Below are 19,221 nucleotides of genomic sequence, written 5' to 3'. Positions count from 1 at the left end.
TATCGGTATACCACATAGACATGACGAAGAAACATCGTAAGTCGGTCGCCGTTATTACTTCAAGGACCCTGAACGCGGCCCTGACAATTCTGTGTTTAACCCTTGAGAAATACGAACGATGCCTCAAAGGATGTTTTTTAACGGAAACATATGATGTAAAAAATGTACTGTAAACATTTTCAATTTAATTTGTATTAGATTATTCAGGGAAAATTAAATAAGCTATTGAATGAAATACCTATATATGATAAATATGTTAATACTGCAAATATGGGAATAATAAAGGAATTTCCTCTTAAGGATAAGTTTATCAAGTTAATGGATTACATGTGGCTAAATATCATGTGACACATGCAGGCTTTCTCACGATATTAACTTTTGCCACTTAGCACGAAATGGATTATATTTATATACACATAACCCATTAATTTTTTTTCACAGAAAGTTAAACATACTATTATTTGTATCTATCACGGATAAACTTTGAAAGATTTATATGGCAATATTTTTCTAATAATAAGAGATATTATTATATTATACTAAGAGTGAAATTGTTTTTAGTTTTAAAACTCAAATCAAAGGACAAGGAAGACTCAATTAACACCAAAAGTGCTAGTCTTTTTCAAAGATATGTGTCTTTTAATATTATTATTTTATTGTTAATCTGTGCAAATAAAACTGACAAGTTTAAAGCTTGTTTAACGACTTCGTTTATGCGCCCAATTAAACACGGATTAAGCATTCATTGAAATGACATTTCAATCAATTGAATACTTGATGATGTCCAAATAATATTATGATAACATCGCTCTAAGCTTTGTGACTGTTTCCGGCTAATTATCAAAAGCAATTAAATTAATTATCTTTTGTATAACACAAACATAAAACACACCATCAAAGTAAAAAGGGTACAATAGATGCCTTATCTCTTGAAGAAACCGAGGCCGAATTGTGGGTTATCTATTATGTTGATAAAAATCACTATTTTCTTATTGGTCTAGACGTTATACCAATGTCCTAAGTTATCTGCGCTGAACTAAACTCCGGGTTGTGTTAATATCATCAGGTTTTGCTCTAAAGTAATTTTCCGTGATTACCTGCTGTATAAGGTAGTGAATCTACATCTCTGATTTTACTTGGCGGTAGGGCTTTGTGCAAGCCCGTCTGGGTAGATACCACCCACTCATCAGTTATTCTACCGCCAAATAACAGTACTCAATATTGTTGTGTTCCGGTCTGAAGGGTGAGTGAGCCAGTGTAACTACAGGCACAAGGCAGTCATAACATCTTAGTTCCCAAGGTTGGTGGCACATTGACGATGTAAGGAATAGTTAATATCTCTTACAGCGTCATTGTCTATGGATGATGGTGACCACTTACCATCAGGTGACCCGTATGCTCGTCTGCCAACCTATACCATAAAAAAATACACAAAAAAGACATCATAAATTCTTTCTGAAATTCTTGAGTTTTTCTAATTCACGGATTTATTGTTCTAGTTTTGCGAAAAATAGCCAAACATTATTCAACTTTATCTGCTTTCCCCTTGAATGAGTTTATTGGGTGCAGTGTTTATTCACTGCCATTGAGACCCAAAAATGCCCTTTTTTCTCTACTGAACTTAAGACACCACGGAAATAATTTCCTACTTTCTTTACATTTCATTATTCAAAGTTTACTAAAAGCTATTTCAATGCCACTATTTAAAATCTCGGTCTGTAATCCGTTGGTAAAATTTTTATTTTTATCATAAAAAATTATACAGACTGGCGAGTTCCTTGAACGCGTCTTATTCAAATAACTTCCACGTTGATTATAGATTGCCTGAGCCAGCCAGACCCGACTTAGGACACGGAGTTGCTTGCTTACCCAAGCCGCATCAGATATTACCGCCACATTCGACATGTATAATATTAGGTTGGGGAAAGAAACGCCCGACCGACGTACACGGTACCAGAATACTACATGAAGCTCAGGTATCTATTTAACTTTTATATTTATTGAAAAATATATTATATAAAATAGATATTTGTAATAAATATAGTCAATAGCGCCATTTTACAAGCCATTAATTGTCAACAAAAAAATAGAACAATTATTAATAAGAATATGAATATTTTTTAAAGATTTACTTATTCTTAGTTATTTATATAATAAACGAAATCCGATGTATTTTACAGAACAGGTTTAATAAAATATACACTAATATATATTAATAAATCATATCTGGTACCAGATATTTATTTATCCTTTTCTATTTTGGAACCGTGGTGTTTTTATGCATTACATTATTTAGGAATTTGACATAAACGTACTCGTAAATGACTTAAGTTCCTGTACAAAAGAACATTAACTGTTTAATAGTTGTTTTTAGTCTAGACTTCTAGAGGCTGTAAATGAGCTTACGCGAGAAATATTATGATCATATTTTAATCAAATTACACAAGACAATCTGTTTATTACGAGACCGTGAAGAGTAGATTGTCTGTTTGTCAGTCTGTGCTCGGCTACAAACTTAACCAAAGCTTCTAACCGGTAGTAGCTAAAATTAGATCGGATTTTATTGATCAGATTTTATAGTACTTACGAATAATTTGTATGTTTATTGTTTAGTTATTTTTTTTTTCAAATTACAGGTATCCACAATACAGCAGGGGGTTTGTCGTCGTTCTTACTGGCAATATGCCATAACAGACAACATGATGTGCGCGGGGCGTGGTCACAGGGACTCTTGCGCCGGGGATTCCGGCGGTCCCCTGTTATGCCGAGACCGGAATATGCGATACTTCTTACAGGTAAATATGATATACGAAAGTCATCAAATTTAATGTCATTTAAATCATATTATAAGAAATAATAATATTAGTCTGTATGTATTAAGAAATATAGAAATATTATACGTTTTTATGTTGCCTGAGGAGTAGCTGATAATAATACAATTATTTATCGTATTTTGCATTAGGTAATTAGTAACAGCAACAAATAATATTCTTTATTTTTTGTTGCATAGTCTGAATAATTAATTAATTTATATTATATATAGGGTACGCGAAGAAAACTGTACTTGAAGGCAAGTTATATTTCTCTCTTTGCCGTCTATTTCGTAATAAGATATATTAAATTTCAACGTTCGTCCGAGAAATTTTAGACCTAGAAAATTGACAATAATATAAGTGTAATAGAAATTTAACGAATCATGTTATTTCGTTTTCAGTTCGAGCTTAAAATTGCAGGCGATTTGTATTCTTCCGAAGTCACTTTTCTTGGCACAGATTTTAGATTTTAAAACTTAAGTAAACGAGGTTACAATAAACCTCATTTTTATCTATTTCATTGTGATTTTTTTTTTTAAATAACAGACTAAACGTATTTAGTGATTCTGTTTTAAATACTGCAGTCATATATGAACATTGTAAATATATATAAACCGTAAGATTGACGAAGAGTACTCATCAGTTACTATACCACATAGCAATACTTCCCGGTTTCCACTGATAGAAGACGGATCTACATAATTCATTTTCTTGAGATCCATAGCTAGAGGGTAAAATGGACCCTATTAAGAATCCGCTATCCACTTGTTACCAGGTTGGATCCCATTAACCATTATAGTTACACAATTGATTTTTTTACACACGATGTGTTTCTGTTGTTGCTATAACAACAAAATCTAAAGACGGAATAAAATTAATATTTAATTAGGACTATACAAAAAACATGATTTTTCGTCGTTTTTATAGATACGGAACGGAATTGTACGGAACTACCCGCTCTTGGCCGGTTTTTTTATAATTTAATTGCGAGCGGACGAGCAGGGTTGCTATTTACATTGGCGATAAATTGTTTTAACTTTACATTGCCAATGCGATGTAGTAATTGGAATCAAATACAATTTTAAAAACTGTACATATCAGGTCAGACTTTTTTCCATTTGTCATTGCCTTTATTTTTACTGGCTACTATCGTCTGTCGTTGTCCACTTGAAAAGGTAAGTGTAAGTACCTTTACAATTGGACTGCAACGATACTAAGTATTGCTGTTTGGTATCTACCTAGAGAGCTTTCATAAAGACCATCAAGTTTATATGCAGCGTTAATATTGACCGAACACAAATATGTTTATTTGTGCTAGAAATTTTTGGCGAGTGTATATGGAACGTTACTGCAAAGTTTCATCACAATTAGATAAATAGATTAGGAAAAAGAAAAAGACTAACGCTCATTTATATTTATATTATTTACAGTGACTGTTACAAAGCCTTTTTTTCAGGGTATTACGAGTTTTGGTGACGGATGTGGTAAACGAGGCAAATACGGTATTTACACAAGGACATCCGGTTACGTGTCGTGGATGCGTGACGTCATGAATAACAAATACTTCGACGACTGATTAAAAAATAATCAAAGTGACATTTGAGATGTAAATTTATTTTTCTCGGAACGTTTTCTCAGGCAGAAACTAGAATTATTTTTTACAAGCGTAAAAGGGGAACTTGGCCTATCAAAACACTTGTGAATTAATGGCTATGTTTTTAATATATTTCGTACACATAGCCATTATATACAATCTTCGTTATGAAATGCTCTTGATTTGAACCAATTATATTTCAATTGTTAATTGCTTTAAATTCTCGAGATATTCTATATTTGTTAAATCGATCGGCAATTGTTTTCGTACCCCTCCAGGTCATTGTACATCAGTAACCTATTGTTCTTGTATATAATAAATAGCTGTTAAAATTGTTCCTATATATAATATAAACCTCGAAAATAATACGAAACGTTTTCGAAAATCTACTACCGTTTATTAGCAAAACGAATTCGACTTGAGTTAATACTGAAATTTACTTTAGGTATTTATTTCTCGTTTTGATTCGAGCCTGACGTATCGAAATACAAAATTTTGCATTATAATTGTTCTTAGAACATACAATCCTGAATATAGTGTTTTGTACTATAAAGATAATTTTGTAGAGACAAAGATATACTATTCTATTGGATTCGTATTAATTTTATCACTATGCTTGAATAGTTTGACGTTGCAAATTCTATTACGACTTAGTACTAAAGTCTGTTGATGGACCGTTCTGGAAAATCAATTGCCAAATCTTTTAGGTATACAATTTAGTCTCGAGATTTTATCTGAGTGACGTTTATTTCGTATACAGTTAATCTCCAGGACTCAAACTATCTTCAGACTAACTTATGTTATGATATTATTATAGATTTTCGTATCTTTGAGGTTAATACTCGTGGAATTCGTTCGTCTGGCTTATCTTTGGTGTAAAATCGGAACATGCTTTCTACAAAATTTCACTGAACCAATGTAAAATTTGAAATTCGTAGGATAGCTTCTGTTCGACGAAATATAAAACTAAAAAAAACATCTAGTTAAATAAAAGCCTGTGAAAACGTATGCAGCCGTGACTCAAGTTTTCTCAGTGCTAATTATATAATAAAGGAAATTTAGTATGAATCTCTTCCATTTAGCTAAATTAAAAACTAAACTGCTGCATTAGAACGAGAGGAACCAATACTGATATTACTTTTCGTTATTTTAATGATTGCGAAGTACAAAATTATATTTGATTTTGTAATAAAATTTCGAAATCCATTTTTCTAAAAATAATTGTATTGGGATGATCAAGATTTATGTTATTCTTATTTGATGTAAGCTACATTTAAAAATACACATTTTGTATTCAATATTTATTATGTATTTCAAATTTTGTTATTTAGTATGTATACACGTGAATAAAGCCTCTCTAATTTAATATTGTTTTTTTTTATGATAATCCTAATAACGTATTTTAAATAATTTAATTTTAAAGAAGCACGTCAGCTGTCAAGAATGAACATTTTATAATAAAAACAATCCGAAAACGTTAAATTTGTCAAACATTCTTGTAAATATGCTCTTTGGCATTATTGGCTCTATTTGTCCTTATTTGAATACCGAATGTCAAAAATTCTAATAAATATTAATTACATACAAAATATATCAGAACTAATATTGTTTCAAATATTTCTGCAAGAGAATTTTATATTTCTGCATCTAATGGGTCTTGTTCGTCTATTTCCTGCGCTACATCGAGCAGCCATGGGATTAAGCGCCAAATGCTAGTATACTGCGCTGATTGTACTCCCCAGGGACGTCGCTCTTCCTGAAAAAATACAAAATATAACAACTAAATTTCAAAGTGAATTATTCAAAGTTCACCAAGCTGATTGACGTTTTAATACTACATACACGTTATATTTTATAACTAGTTTAAAAAAAATAGGAGCCGAGATGGCGCACCAGGCAAGCACCACTATATATATATGTATGTGCTTAATTTGTGTTTATAATTCATCTCGTGCTCGGCGGTGAAGGAAAACATCGTGAGGAAACCTGCATGTGTCTAATTTCGTAGAAATTCTGCTACATGTGAATGCTACCAACCCGCATTGGAACAGCGTGGTGGAATATGTTCCAAACCCTTAATGGGAGAGGAGGCCTTAGCCCAGCACTTTTACCAAAATAAATATTAGCCAATAAAAATATTCGTAGCAGATACAAAGTGACCGCTACGTATGTATAACGAAAGAAGTATATCTCATTTAATATTTGTACGTAACTTTGTGAAGATAAGCTAGTGTTATCTACTAGACCGATAAGCTATATTAACATAATAGGTCAACATTAGACTATATAAGAATATTTTTCTTACAAAAATAATATATTATGAATATGCGTGGGCCCTCGAACGTTATAAATACAGTTTCTTAAATCAGTTATTTCATACATGCTATGTTCCTGTAGAGATAAATCTGGCTTAACAAAATGAACAAGGAATTTTCTCGAAGGTATTTCTCAGAAACTATGACGATAATAATAAAATACTTGCTTTCTGAAAATGACTTTGAATATGAAATACGATATTCCTTGACGGTGCTGTCAAAAACTCTAGTCACAATATAAGTAACATTACTTTGCAGAATTTGCTAATTATGAGCGACATTATCGGATCTCACGCGAATAATAACTACATGTCTCGACTATATGTCTGCACGGATAAAGTATTCACCGTATTATATATATTTTAAATAATAATAAAAATGTATATTGCGTAAAAAGTATCAAGCCAAGCGATTTGGCCGTCGGTACCGTCGTAATATTAATATGTTATATCAAATAGCCTCATTTTATTTAATTGCAAATGTACATACTGTGTGCGAAATAATATGGACTAAATTTTTTTTAAGTTTTTCCTATTTTAAAACACAATATTATTCATTGTGATTTATCTTTTAAAGAAAGGTGTATGTATGTTGTTGTTCTGTATGGTTAGTAAAATATATACCTACACTTAACAAACCACAGTGAATATGCTTATCCTGAAAGTACAAGATAGTTTTGTAATATCTATGTATTAATTTAATTACCAGTTTCAATTTTCTGCTCATTCAACCTACATAAGTTTTATTAGCCGATTATAAAGCATCCATTACCAAAAGTATTCATGAATAACAAGTGAAAACAGTAGTAGTTATTGAAGAAGTATTATTTTTTTTCAAGAAGCGTCTTGTTTTCCTCTTTACAAAATAAGCCACAGACAATATAAACGAATTTACAATTTACTATGTCTCATAGTTGCATTAAAGTAGCCATGTAAGAATTATAGCGACCGATTTAAATGCCGGTCCTGCTCCGAAATGATAATGATTAATTTGACGGATAAGTAGGTATTTAAAATACAGTTTTTATAATCCCAAAACAAACAGTTATATCAGGTCACTAAAGTAACGTAAGCTATTATATAAAATACTGAATAAAAACCTGCAAATAAAGCGCTATCAATTTTCCTCCCACCAAAAGGAGACTGCCGTGAACTGTATCGTTCTCTTCCTTAATATAAGGTGGCAATGAGAGACAGTATACATTTTTAACACTTTCTTCATTAAAGAGCTTCGCTTTGCTGAAACGTAAACACAGAATTAATTTAGTTCAGTTTCGCTTGGAATATATATGGATGTACTAATTATGTTATCGCACCTGTAGCCGGAGTTTCCAGGACATGAATCAGAGAAGACGAGACTTCGGTACAACATTAGTGGATGTAAAGGTAGTTCGGAAGTACTATGTCTAGTATCGTATCTGCAAAATACGTACAAGGTCAAAACGGGACGATAACGTAAAATACAGTTGCTATTCGGGTTAATGGTTATGGTAACATTGTATTTACGAAATGTTTTCAGTCTTGATATCGAAGGTACTTTTTAAAAGCTACGAGCCCAATATTTTGCGATCCTTATCAATAGTTCAAAAAAACCGCTGAAGTCCATTCATGTGTACTTATAAGGTATGTTAAAAAAAAAATTGTTGAGATTTTTTCGCCGATTTTCCTTAACCTGAGATTAGAATTTATTTTCAAAGCGAAATAAAGATTATAACCTTTAACTGATTTCCTTACTTCTTTCTTATGTTCTTTGCAATTATAATATTGTAGTTATTGACTTTATTTCGATTAATATGCGAAAATAAAACTCACTAATTTCTATGAATATATATAATTAAGCGTAATAATTATTTTATAAAGACATTCATATGTTTAATAAAATTTTACAATTACTTGATTTATTTTGAATATGTAAATTTAAACTGAATTTTTGTTAATTTTTTTTGTTTTTAAAATAACGTATCATATTGATTTACTTTCAATGGAAGCACTGAATTGGCAGCAGTACAAGGACTGTTTTCAGTGTTATTATTATATTTTTTGTTCATTTATTTATGTTATTTCTTATCTAGCCTCTTTAATTTTACTTGATTTATATTAATAATTGTATTATGTTGTTATAAATATATAAAATGGCGTATCACACTGTATTAGCGTATTATTAATATAATCTATTTATTTTTTGTGAATATGTTGATCGCGTTACTCATCTGAATAAATATATTTTTATTTATACGATTCTAAAGACAATAAAAAAACTTATTTGCTTATGTTTTGTATCAAATGACAGATATAAAAGGCGTTAGTATAAACGCTTAAGGCATATTACAGCGTACATTTGTACATTTCATCTCAAAGAAGAGGAGGATAAGGACCTCCTAATGTCACCACAATGACATTTACAGGATAATGCTATTCTTATATTTTTTATTATGTTTTTAATATCAATTGTTGTTTGCGGCCAGTTATTTAGTCACTGGCCAGTATAATTTATATCTATTCAAAATTATTTGTATTCACTATACATCTTCAACCAATTTTGTATTCTCTACGGTTTTTGTTGGGAAATAAGTTGAAACTTATTATGTAATATTCTTTGAGGCAAAATAGGCTTCGACTGAATATATGAAATAGAAATACTATAAAAATCGAATAAGAAGAAGAAGGTCAGAGCATGCTGATGCAATACTGATTTTTACAAGACTCATGCAGGTCCTCACGATTAATTCCTTTAAGATTAGAAGAATTATCAACACGAATTAAGCACATGGTAGTTTAGTTCCGAACTCATTAGTAAATTCTAGCCGTAACTTGCGTGGTCGACTGCGAGCAAGCACAACTAAATTATCAAATACCGTAATGACTCAGTGGTAACTCTGAAAAACGTCTAATACGTGTTAAATATTATTGACATTTTGTTTCCTGTAATATTGTAGTCTGTCTTAGAATTAATTTCCAAAATGATTATGAATTTAAATAAAATATACGCAACCAGTATTAAAACTAGGTTAAATGTTAAAGTATACTCGTTTATAAGTGTATTAATTAAATGCAGAAACCGATCTAATCCCCAGCCGACGGCAGTTGCTAAAGTCCCATCAGGGCCAGCCACAAACTGATGTGACATTAACGATATTGGCTGCCATCCATTGCAGGTGTTTGCCATTGAACTTGTAATTTGAATGACGCCTGAAAATGTTTATAATTTGTTAACTCACTTGAAATATTATTGCATAGTTTCTAAATTGAATGCAAAATTCGACTGAAAAGCATTTTAATCTGTCGAATAATATTGACACCCGTTTGGAGCTACTTTAATTTTTAATTGAAATTTTACTCTATTTAAATTTTAAAAATTGAAAAAGTAAAGAATTTTTGTCAACAGGTTAAAATGTTTTCGAGATTTTTTTAGAGCTTGAGAATTTTACATACGAATTTTTGCAGAGAAGGCACTTGGAAAGCGATGAAATCAAAACATGATGGTTATTTTCATTAGGGAGATAAAATGTATCCGGGATATTTAGAGGGCTTTATAGTTAACTATGTATAGTATATATCTATATACATCGGAGTTCAGCAGACAGGTCCCACCTGTTTGTTTCGGTTAAAATACGCAAATCAATTTTTCAATATATTGTGATGAATGGTATGGTACTAAAAACTTGCAGGCACACGAAAATAATATCGAATCAAACTAAAGCTGAGATACACAGAAGCCACTGACAACATGTCCATATTTTAAAATATATCTTGATATGGCTTTTTTAGCATATTATTCGATACAATATATATATTATAGATGATAAAAAGTGTGGAGTTAATACCTGTTGACTTCCAAGCAGGATATATCAATTTAAATAATTGTATTTAATTAACATGACTTTGTATTTTTTAAATGTTAAAACAGAGTAACTAATGAGTTTCTTGCCGGTTCTTCTCGGTAGAATCTACTTTTCGAACCGGTGGTAGCTTCACTTAATTGTAAAATGACGATTCAAAAGTGCTTGTAAAAGCCTACTTGAATAAAGTTTATTTTGATTTGTGATTTTGAGAAAAAGATTACCTATGTTATAAAGTTGTCGTCGAGTTTCATCTGTCGGCTTGAAACGAGGATGGAGGAGGCTTCGTCGGACGTATGCAATTCGACCGGGGTATCTCCAATTATTGCTGCAGTAGCTTACAAAAGCCGATTGTCCGTCTATTCTAAGATCCTTGTGGTGTAGATACAGACACGTAGCTGATGATACTAACCAGTGAGAGCTAATTGATGCACAATCACAGTGAACCTTTAATATAATATTTTGTTTAGGTTTAAAGATTTCTCGTGTCTTTTTTTTTCTTTTTATGATATAAGTTGGCGAACGAGCATATGGGCCACCTGATGGTAAGTGGTCATCATCACCCATAGACAATGAAGCTGTAAGAAATATTAACTATTCCTTACATCGTCAATGCGCCACCAACCTTGGGAACTACGATGTTATGTCCCTTGTGCCTATAATTACACTGACTCACTCACCCTTCAAACCGGAACACAACAATACTATCCAGACGGGCTTGCACAAAGTCCTACCACCAAGTTGATAATGATACATCATTAATAAATTTCAATAAATAACTAATAGACATAATCGCTATATATGTGGTAATTTTAAAAGATAACTTGAGGCGATTTTTAGGAGCTTATTCCACAACAAAAACAACACAAAAATAGTGTACAATCATTTTGATTCGATTAATGTTATTTTCGATGATTGTTTTACTTCACCGCTTTATACGAGATACATTTAATATATGCATGTGATGCCACTGGAAAATATTCGTTTTTAAGAATTTATACTATAATAAAATCAACGTTTATATAACCGGTCTAAATACGTATAAATAAAGTGAAAACAAGTATTCCGAATTGGCAATATTTGCCACGTAAGGTGCCTTTATAAGATATTTGAACAAAGATGTTCGTACATAAAAATCTCATTTCTCCTTTCACTGAATAAAACGCGACAAGCTGAGGCGCGCGACGTTTGAACTTTATTGAGTGTCGGATACTGTTACAGATGATCTATGTAAATTTGTAGATTCAATGTAACTTATTACATTTCAACGTTTTTCTTACGTCTTATTATGTTCTCCATTTACATTTTATTAGTAAATAACATTGAATCTAAGATTTATCTTGAAAATTTCTCATAAAGTTGTACTTTTAAATGGAGTATAATGGAGTACACATTAAACGCAAGCAATAAATTAACTTTTTATCAAACTTCAAACAAGGAAGGAGTTTACCTCACAAACTCCGTTATTTATGAACTGTTTTGGATTTTTTTTTGTATGGGAGGATACTTCGCGTTTGTTCGCTTTTAAATTTGAAGTCGAAAATTCTTTTTGTACAAAGTGTATCATTTGAAACGTATAGTACGTTTGTTTGAAATAGGTAAATTATAAACAACTCTTATAAATAATTCTGATCTAATCATTTCAAAGACGAATTGACTCAGTTGTTAGAACGAGTACAATCATGCGGGTTCAAACACAGGCAAGCATCATTGAATATTCATGTGCTTAATTTGTGTTTATGATTCATCTCGTGCTCGGCGGTGGAGGAAAACATCGTGAGGATTACTGCATGTGTCTAATTTCATACAAATGCTGTCATATGTGTATTTTGCCAACCCGCATTGAAACAGCGTGGTGGAATACGTCCCAAACAATCTCCTCAAAGGGAGAGTGGGCCTTAGCCCCGCAGTGGGAAATTTACAGGCTGTTTTTGTATGTTGTTTGTTGTAATCATTCCAAATAGCAAAATATGATAAACTATTCTATGTGTTAATTTAATGTAGTAAACATACCTGGGCTGGTTCATACGTATAGACAGCAACAAAAGGAAACTCGGACCAGGAGGCTGATTGACTTAAACACGGAAAATTCTTCGAAATAGGAATTTCATTTGGATCATTCATTTTAATAGTGGACGTAGAACTGTACTCTTCAACGTATTTAGGTATTTCTCTTTTTGTTTCATTACCGTATATTTTTAAATATCTTGTCAAATAATTGCTCTTACTTGTATAGGCGTTATTATTTTCTTTATTTAAATTTACATTGGATTTTTCGTAGTTATTACTTTGAAGTTCATCTATTTTTTCTTTAAAGGGCAACGACCTTGGAGGATCCGTGTTGCTGTCATATATTTCAAAAAATTTTATACGATCGTAAGCCGTCGTAGGCTCTCTTTCTTCACTTTCAGTTGAAATTGAGGAAGTTATATTTCTAGTATTGTTTATTTCTCGGGATAACATGTTTCTGTTTGCGTTTTTATAAATATTTGGTGTAGTTTTATAGCCATAAGTTCCGTTATTAACTTTTGGACTGTTGATAAATAATGTATACTGTCTGTACTTTGTATTATCATCTTTCAGCGATTTAATTATATTTGGAGACGTTGCATACTTTTCTCTACTAAATTTATTTGTATTTGATAAAACATGAGCTGATGAGATCATATTTTTTTCTGATGGAATATTGCAAACTGCATCGTTTAAACGTATTAAAAATAGCGGAGGACGTAAAAATGCAATTTTATAATTATTAACAGAACTTTGATTTTTAATCGGATATGTGTTTAAGTTCTCTGAATTATCGAAATAATGAAATTCTATGTAACTGGGTGTCGATGTCTGTAAGTTTGACGAAAGACATGGGAGCTGGAATGATTCTTTGTTTGGATTTTGATGAACTAATAATACTTGATGACGATGACTAGTCTTGTTATCTGCAGTTTTTTCCGTAGAGTTAACCTGACTTCTGGAAGTCGTATTATTTAATTTAATATTGTTTGTTTTCTTTGATAACATTCTCTCTTTTTCAAATTTATATCGTTTCATTATTTCCACTTGCAATGCGCTCCTTTTTGCGTACATTGTGTTCGTAGTAACTCTAAATTTATTTTGTTTTTTATTTTCATGATTAAATTTCATATCTCCAGCACTATACACTTGTTTATTTAAAACAAAAACAGCTACCATAATTTTTATAAACATTGTTCCCAACATGTCACTGTATAGCTTTGTCAATAAAAAACATTCTTATAAAACTTTTGAATCTAAAGGGATCCATGTGTCAGCAATACTGCGCGTCGCTGCATAAATATGTTCACATATTTTGACGTAATGTCATTTCTTACACACAAAAAGTTTTACAGAAATAGGTTATATTCATTTTAATTATTGTGAAATAATGGAAACGGAAAGTAAAAATAGTTAATCACATTATATGTATGTTATTTTAAAGAGAATTAAAGCTGTCAGGCAAAATTATTTTTTGTTGTAAATATAACTGTGTGTGCAGTATTTAGAACGAAGCTGAAATAGATTTCACAACATATTAGGAAGGATTTAACTTTAATCAATTCAGTCATATGTAGAATATTTACATTTTATTAGTAAATAACATTGAATCTAAGATTTATCTTGAAAATTTCTCATAAAGTTGTACTTTTAAATGGAGTATAATGGAGTACACATTAAACGCAAGCAATAAATTAACTTTTTATTCAACTTCAAACAAGGAAGGAGTTTACCTCACAAACTCCGTTATTTATGAACTGTTTTGGATTTTTTTTTGTATGGGAGGATACTTCACGTTTGTTCGCTTTTAAATTTGAAGTCGAAAATTCTTTTTGTACAAAGTGTATCATTTGAAACGTATAGTACGTTTGTTTGAAATAGGTAAATTATAAACAACTCTTATAAATAATTCTGATTTAATCATTTCAAAGACGAATTGACTCAGTTGTTAGAACGAGTACAATCATGCGGGTTCAAACACAGGCAAGCATCATTGAATATTCATGTGCTTAATTTGTGTTTATGATTCATCTCGTGCTCGGCGGTGGAGGAAAACATCGTGAGGATTACTGCATGTGTCTAATTTCATACAAATGCTGTCATATGTGTATTCCGCCAACCCGCATTGAAACAGCGTGGTGGAATACGTTCCAAACAATCTCCTCAAAGGGAGAGTGGGCCTTAGCCCCGCAGTGGGAAATTTACAGGCTGTTTTTGTATGTTGTTTGTTGTAATCATTCCAAATAGCAAAATATGATAAACTATTCTATGTGTTAATTTAATGTAGTAAACATACCTTACTAACATACCTACTTTAATCAATTCAGTCATATGTAGAATATTAACGTAAAATATTTATGTATATGATTGCAGTAGGATTAGATATTGATTGTCATAAAATCACTAGTACTATGTTATCGAATGTAATGAAAATGCTATTTAGTTAATGAAAAAGCTTGTTTGGTACCCAAACAATCACCAGATACATCACTTAAATTTTATCTCAGTTATAATGACCATATCACTTTGAAACTTTGTATAGATATTATTATATTTGTACCACAAAAGAGGTTTAGCCTTTTCTATTTTGTAAGGTTTAATATGTATTAAAAAAACAATATCATTAATCTATTTCTTCGAATTCTGCTTTTTTAAGCAAATAAGCTTTTTAAGTAAAATTTTTAAGCATAATTTTCTAGAACTAATTTATGTTAAGAAATAATATAATTCTATAATTATTTTGTCATACTCTTCAGTTATTCAATCTTTATGTTGTTCTAGAGAATGCAAATCATTATATCCTTACCAGAATAAATACAATACTTCACCGTGATAAAGGTAGGTAGAAGATTCACCCAAATTCCCTACGCAAAGCCAAAGTAACAAGCAAATCACCTTCACCGCGAAATTAAACAAGGATTGAACACCAAGTATTTCGATACTAGTGGAGGCAATGAGAATGTTCTCAAATCGTAGACGTACGACAAACGATCGATCGAATTAAACATACATTTTACATGTAGCAACTTAAAAAAAAACAAAGATAATTCAATAATCATAAAAATAATATTTAATAGTAAATTAAATATTATTATGTACAATCTAATAACTTCAAACATATTAAACATATATTCGGAGAAATTAGAATTAGTTATTACAGGGTGATATGAAAATACATATATATTAAATTTCACAATAGTAATAATGCTAGCAAAACTTATAAGCATCAAGGTCCCATATTCCATCAATATCATATTATATAAGGGATTGTTAGTTAATTAAATGTATATAAGTGCTATAAAAATCCACGTAAAATACAAATCATAGGATACTCAAAGAGTACAGTCACGAAAGGCTGACGAGAAATAAATTAATTAAAAAAAATGTTTCGCACGTTTTCTAGTTATGTAAATTTCGTACAATTTAATTAATTTGTATAAGCTATGAGAACAATTAAGCGCTGCCAATAAAACGTAGTGGTTATGTAATCTTAGTTGCCAACCGCCGCGCTGTTTTATTCGGTCATTTTAATAGTGGAGAGTTTTCCGCACGAATTTTGGTACTTTATCAACTTTTAATGACAATATTCAGTTGAATGATAATGACATCAAATCGTTTATTTCAATAGCTCACTGCAATATATTGCAAATATAAACTTTCCGGATGCCGTTAAAAGCTGAACGATTCAGTGTCGTACACTCAATGATGTACTCATTAATGACGGAATTGGAATTGCCAAAAAGGTGCAATACGGAAATATTAACAAGTGAAATTCATTCACTCATTCATTTCTCGTCGAATAGTTGTGCAGTTCGCGAAGGTTTTCAGTTTATACCGCAACAAAAACTTAAAAAAAGATAACATTGGGCAGTGAATTTAAGAAGCTTAATTGTTTAAGAAGGAACACTTCTTAATGTTGAGAAAGTACTCCGGAGACATTTGTAAATAATATGTATTATGTTGTTGGAACATAACGGGAGTTACTGTTGACTCGGGTCTTAATTTATCACTAATTTAATCTTGTTGGCGCGGCGGTTGAATTTGGAAACTCGTTAGCAGCATATTTGAGTCATTGCATTCTGATTATAAATTGGTATGTAATGTTTGTAAGTTTAACATATTTCATCTACGCGTCGATTAGCTAATTTTATTGGAGTATTTGTGTTTTCTAAAGTCGATACTTTCTGCAATGTTTCTATATATCATGCATACTTATTAAATAAACAAATATTTATGGTGTATATGTGTTATTATAAGTGCCTGAACATCCATTGATAAAATTTATAATTATCTCTGCAGTGCTTTTCCCGAAGAACTAATTTCGTTGCTCAATCGAAATATTGAAAACTGCTCTTAGGTTAACTGCGCTATTAATGTGTCAATCCTTAAAATGTTAGAGTTACATTATAGTGATTGTCGCATGCGAGTGAATATAGTTCGTAATATTTCAGATGCCTTTTATGATGTTTTTATAGTTCATACACGTGAAAACCACTGAATTTAGTCTCATGTTGATAAGTTGATAAAGAATAGGAATAGGATAAAGAATATTCTTTTTTTGTATGTCGTCGATCCTTTCCCCTTTTTATTATCAAGCTCGTTAAAACCGGCACGTTAATCGGCTTAACATACACAAACGTAATTATAATTTTTCTTATTACCAAGTATAGAACCCTTCAATAATAATTAACGAGAAGACTCAACTGTTAATGTATTATATATTATATTAATTACTTTTTAAGTCTCAAAGTTCTTTGAAATTTGCTAATTAACGATTCAATCTAGTTAAGCGTGTACCACAATAATCCAAAGAAACGCCATTAAATTGACAATTTGAAATAAAAAGTGGTTAAAATTTCACAGAAATCGTATGAGTGAATGTTACAGGCAGTAATTACTTCGTTAATTAAAATATTCACATCTTCACTTTTGTTTGTTGGATTATTAGATTAATAGTACTACAATTACTATAGTACTAACATAAGAATTAATAACATTAAATAATTGGCATTGACCGCGTGGAATGGTGGCAAGAATGCTAGCAGCATTTCCCCGTTGAATCGCAATTCCGATCCTCTGGGCAAAAAACGCACCACCCCTCCTGTCATCAGTGGAGGCAATACACTTACTCATATATACTTTTGATACTTTGATATTTTGTAGTACTTGGTATGGTTGGGTTTTGTGCAAGCCCGTCTAGGTAGCAAGCTTGAGTTAGCCAGTGAGCGAGTCCCTCTTGCCTGTAGTATACAGGCACACATACTTATATAATATGTGAAATATTATAATAAAAGTAATAAGATCATGTATTTTTACTTGTGTATGTCTTTCCTCGCTTGATTTTTATTCTTAATTTAAAATATTTATAAAATTACCGGATAGAAAGCAACTGATCTATCGGTAAATTATTAATATAACTCTAACAGTTTAAAGAATATACTTATCTTTTCGATTAATGTAAGTTTTTTAATTTTGGTACTATTCATATTTCGTATTTCTTGGCGCTGCTTGAAATCTACAAACATATTAACGCTCAAAACATTGTTTAGAATTATATCACACTAATAATACAGCTATTTCTAGTGAATGTTGCGTACGCTTGTCATTGTTGTACATATCAGTGAGTGTTTCACCATTAACATGACATGACAATTTGTATGTTTAATATACTTACAACATACCTACTATTAATATTGTATGTAAAGTTATGAAATAAATAAAAATTAAAATCAACCAAATGTACATGAATAAAGATACAGTACGATATTTTTAAGAAATATGCAGTCTGTATTTTTTAATGCCAACAATAGTCAGATTTTTTTAGATCACGAACAAATACTGTTCAATATTCTAAACTCTTCCTGATCAACTTTCCGGACTAGTTATTGTTGAAAAACGAGCATTAGACGAGAGAATATTTGCACGAGGTATTGGAAAAATACAGCACAAACAGATAAACTAGAGTTAAGTAAAATTCAAAAATCTTTATTTAATATAGAATTGCTTTTATGGTATTTTTTACAACTTTTGATTTCATAAGATAACAATGAATATATTTTAGTTATTTGAAATAGCCTGGAGGCGATCGTCTCATTCCCAAGGCATGCAATCAACTGAGAAGTCATTAGTGTTGTAATATCCTATAGCACATAAACGCTCTTCACCGATTCTGAAATCTTATTATTAAATGTTACGTTTTAAGGGAAATGTAAATTTAGTAATAAGGTATGTGACACATTTGTCCCCAGGCAATATAATACTACTAGATAGAGGAATAATTAACTTACCGTTTTATAAAACAAATACATATATGTAGGTATTTATTTCCTATTCTGTAACTAAAACATTTATTAGTCGTAACTCGTAATTATCCAGGAAACATACAAATCTTCTTGTAATAATATATTGTTACTTCTAAATACATTGGTTCTTTGGGGGTTTAAAAATGTAAATTGCTATTTCATCTTATATAAAATTGTTTATTTATATAACATATGAAACAAAAAAAAACCCGCTGAGTTTTTTTCGCCGGTTCTTCTCATGTCAGGGTATTTTCTTTTCCGAACCGGTGGTAGTGTTTCAATTGACTATCAATAAGAAAGTGTAATGCTTCTATATTGAATAAAGTTATTCGAGTTTGAGTTGGAGTTT

General features: G+C 31.0%; 2 protein-coding genes across 3 annotated transcripts in view; one reads left to right on the top strand and one right to left on the bottom strand.

The window, feature by feature from the left end:
* The window catches only part of LOC124530422 (vitamin K-dependent protein C), a 37,233-nt gene extending 32,380 nt beyond the window's left edge, over nt 1–4,853 (top strand). For both annotated transcript variants that reach the window (XM_047104589.1, XM_047104588.1), the window contains 3 exons: nt 1,820–1,976; nt 2,637–2,795; nt 4,270–4,853. In XM_047104589.1, the coding sequence (XP_046960545.1) occupies nt 1,820–1,976; nt 2,637–2,795; nt 4,270–4,389 (436 nt within the window). In that variant the 3' untranslated portion in view covers nt 4,390–4,853. The remainder of the gene's footprint in view (nt 1–1,819; nt 1,977–2,636; nt 2,796–4,269) is intronic.
* Nucleotides 4,854–5,927: 1,074 nt separating this feature from the next.
* LOC124530421 lies at nt 5,928–13,769 on the bottom strand. The gene is made up of 6 exons (XM_047104587.1): nt 12,574–13,769; nt 10,785–11,007; nt 9,781–9,910; nt 8,038–8,139; nt 7,822–7,960; nt 5,928–6,163 (listed from the first exon to the last, which is right to left on the bottom strand). Exons 1-6 carry the CDS (start codon nt 13,762–13,764, stop codon nt 6,041–6,043), a joined length of 1,908 nt encoding a protein of 635 aa, XP_046960543.1. The 5' UTR covers nt 13,765–13,769; the 3' UTR covers nt 5,928–6,040.
* Between the last annotated feature and the right edge of the window lie 5,452 nt (nt 13,770–19,221).

This window comes from Vanessa cardui, chromosome 6 (genome assembly GCF_905220365.1).
Source record: "Vanessa cardui chromosome 6, ilVanCard2.1, whole genome shotgun sequence".
Classification (NCBI taxonomy): domain Eukaryota; kingdom Metazoa; phylum Arthropoda; class Insecta; order Lepidoptera; family Nymphalidae; genus Vanessa; species Vanessa cardui.
Note: the sequence above shows the minus strand (reverse complement) of the source record. Positions and strands in the feature narration are given on the sequence as shown.

What these genes read in the sequence shown, in the direction of transcription:
- LOC124530421 (XM_047104587.1), bottom strand. Translation starts at nt 13,764, where the DNA reads ATGTTTATAAAAATTATGGTAGCTGTTTTTGTTTTAAATAAACAAGTG. An exon ending in ACGACAACTTTATAACATAG is followed by an intron (nt 9,911 to 10,784) that starts GTAATCTTTTTC and finishes AAACATTTTCAG; the next exon opens with GCGTCATTCAAATTACAAGT. An exon ending in TGATAGCGCTTTATTTGCAG is followed by an intron (nt 6,164 to 7,821) that starts GTTTTTATTCAG and finishes GTATTTTTTCAG; the next exon opens with GAAGAGCGACGTCCCTGGGG.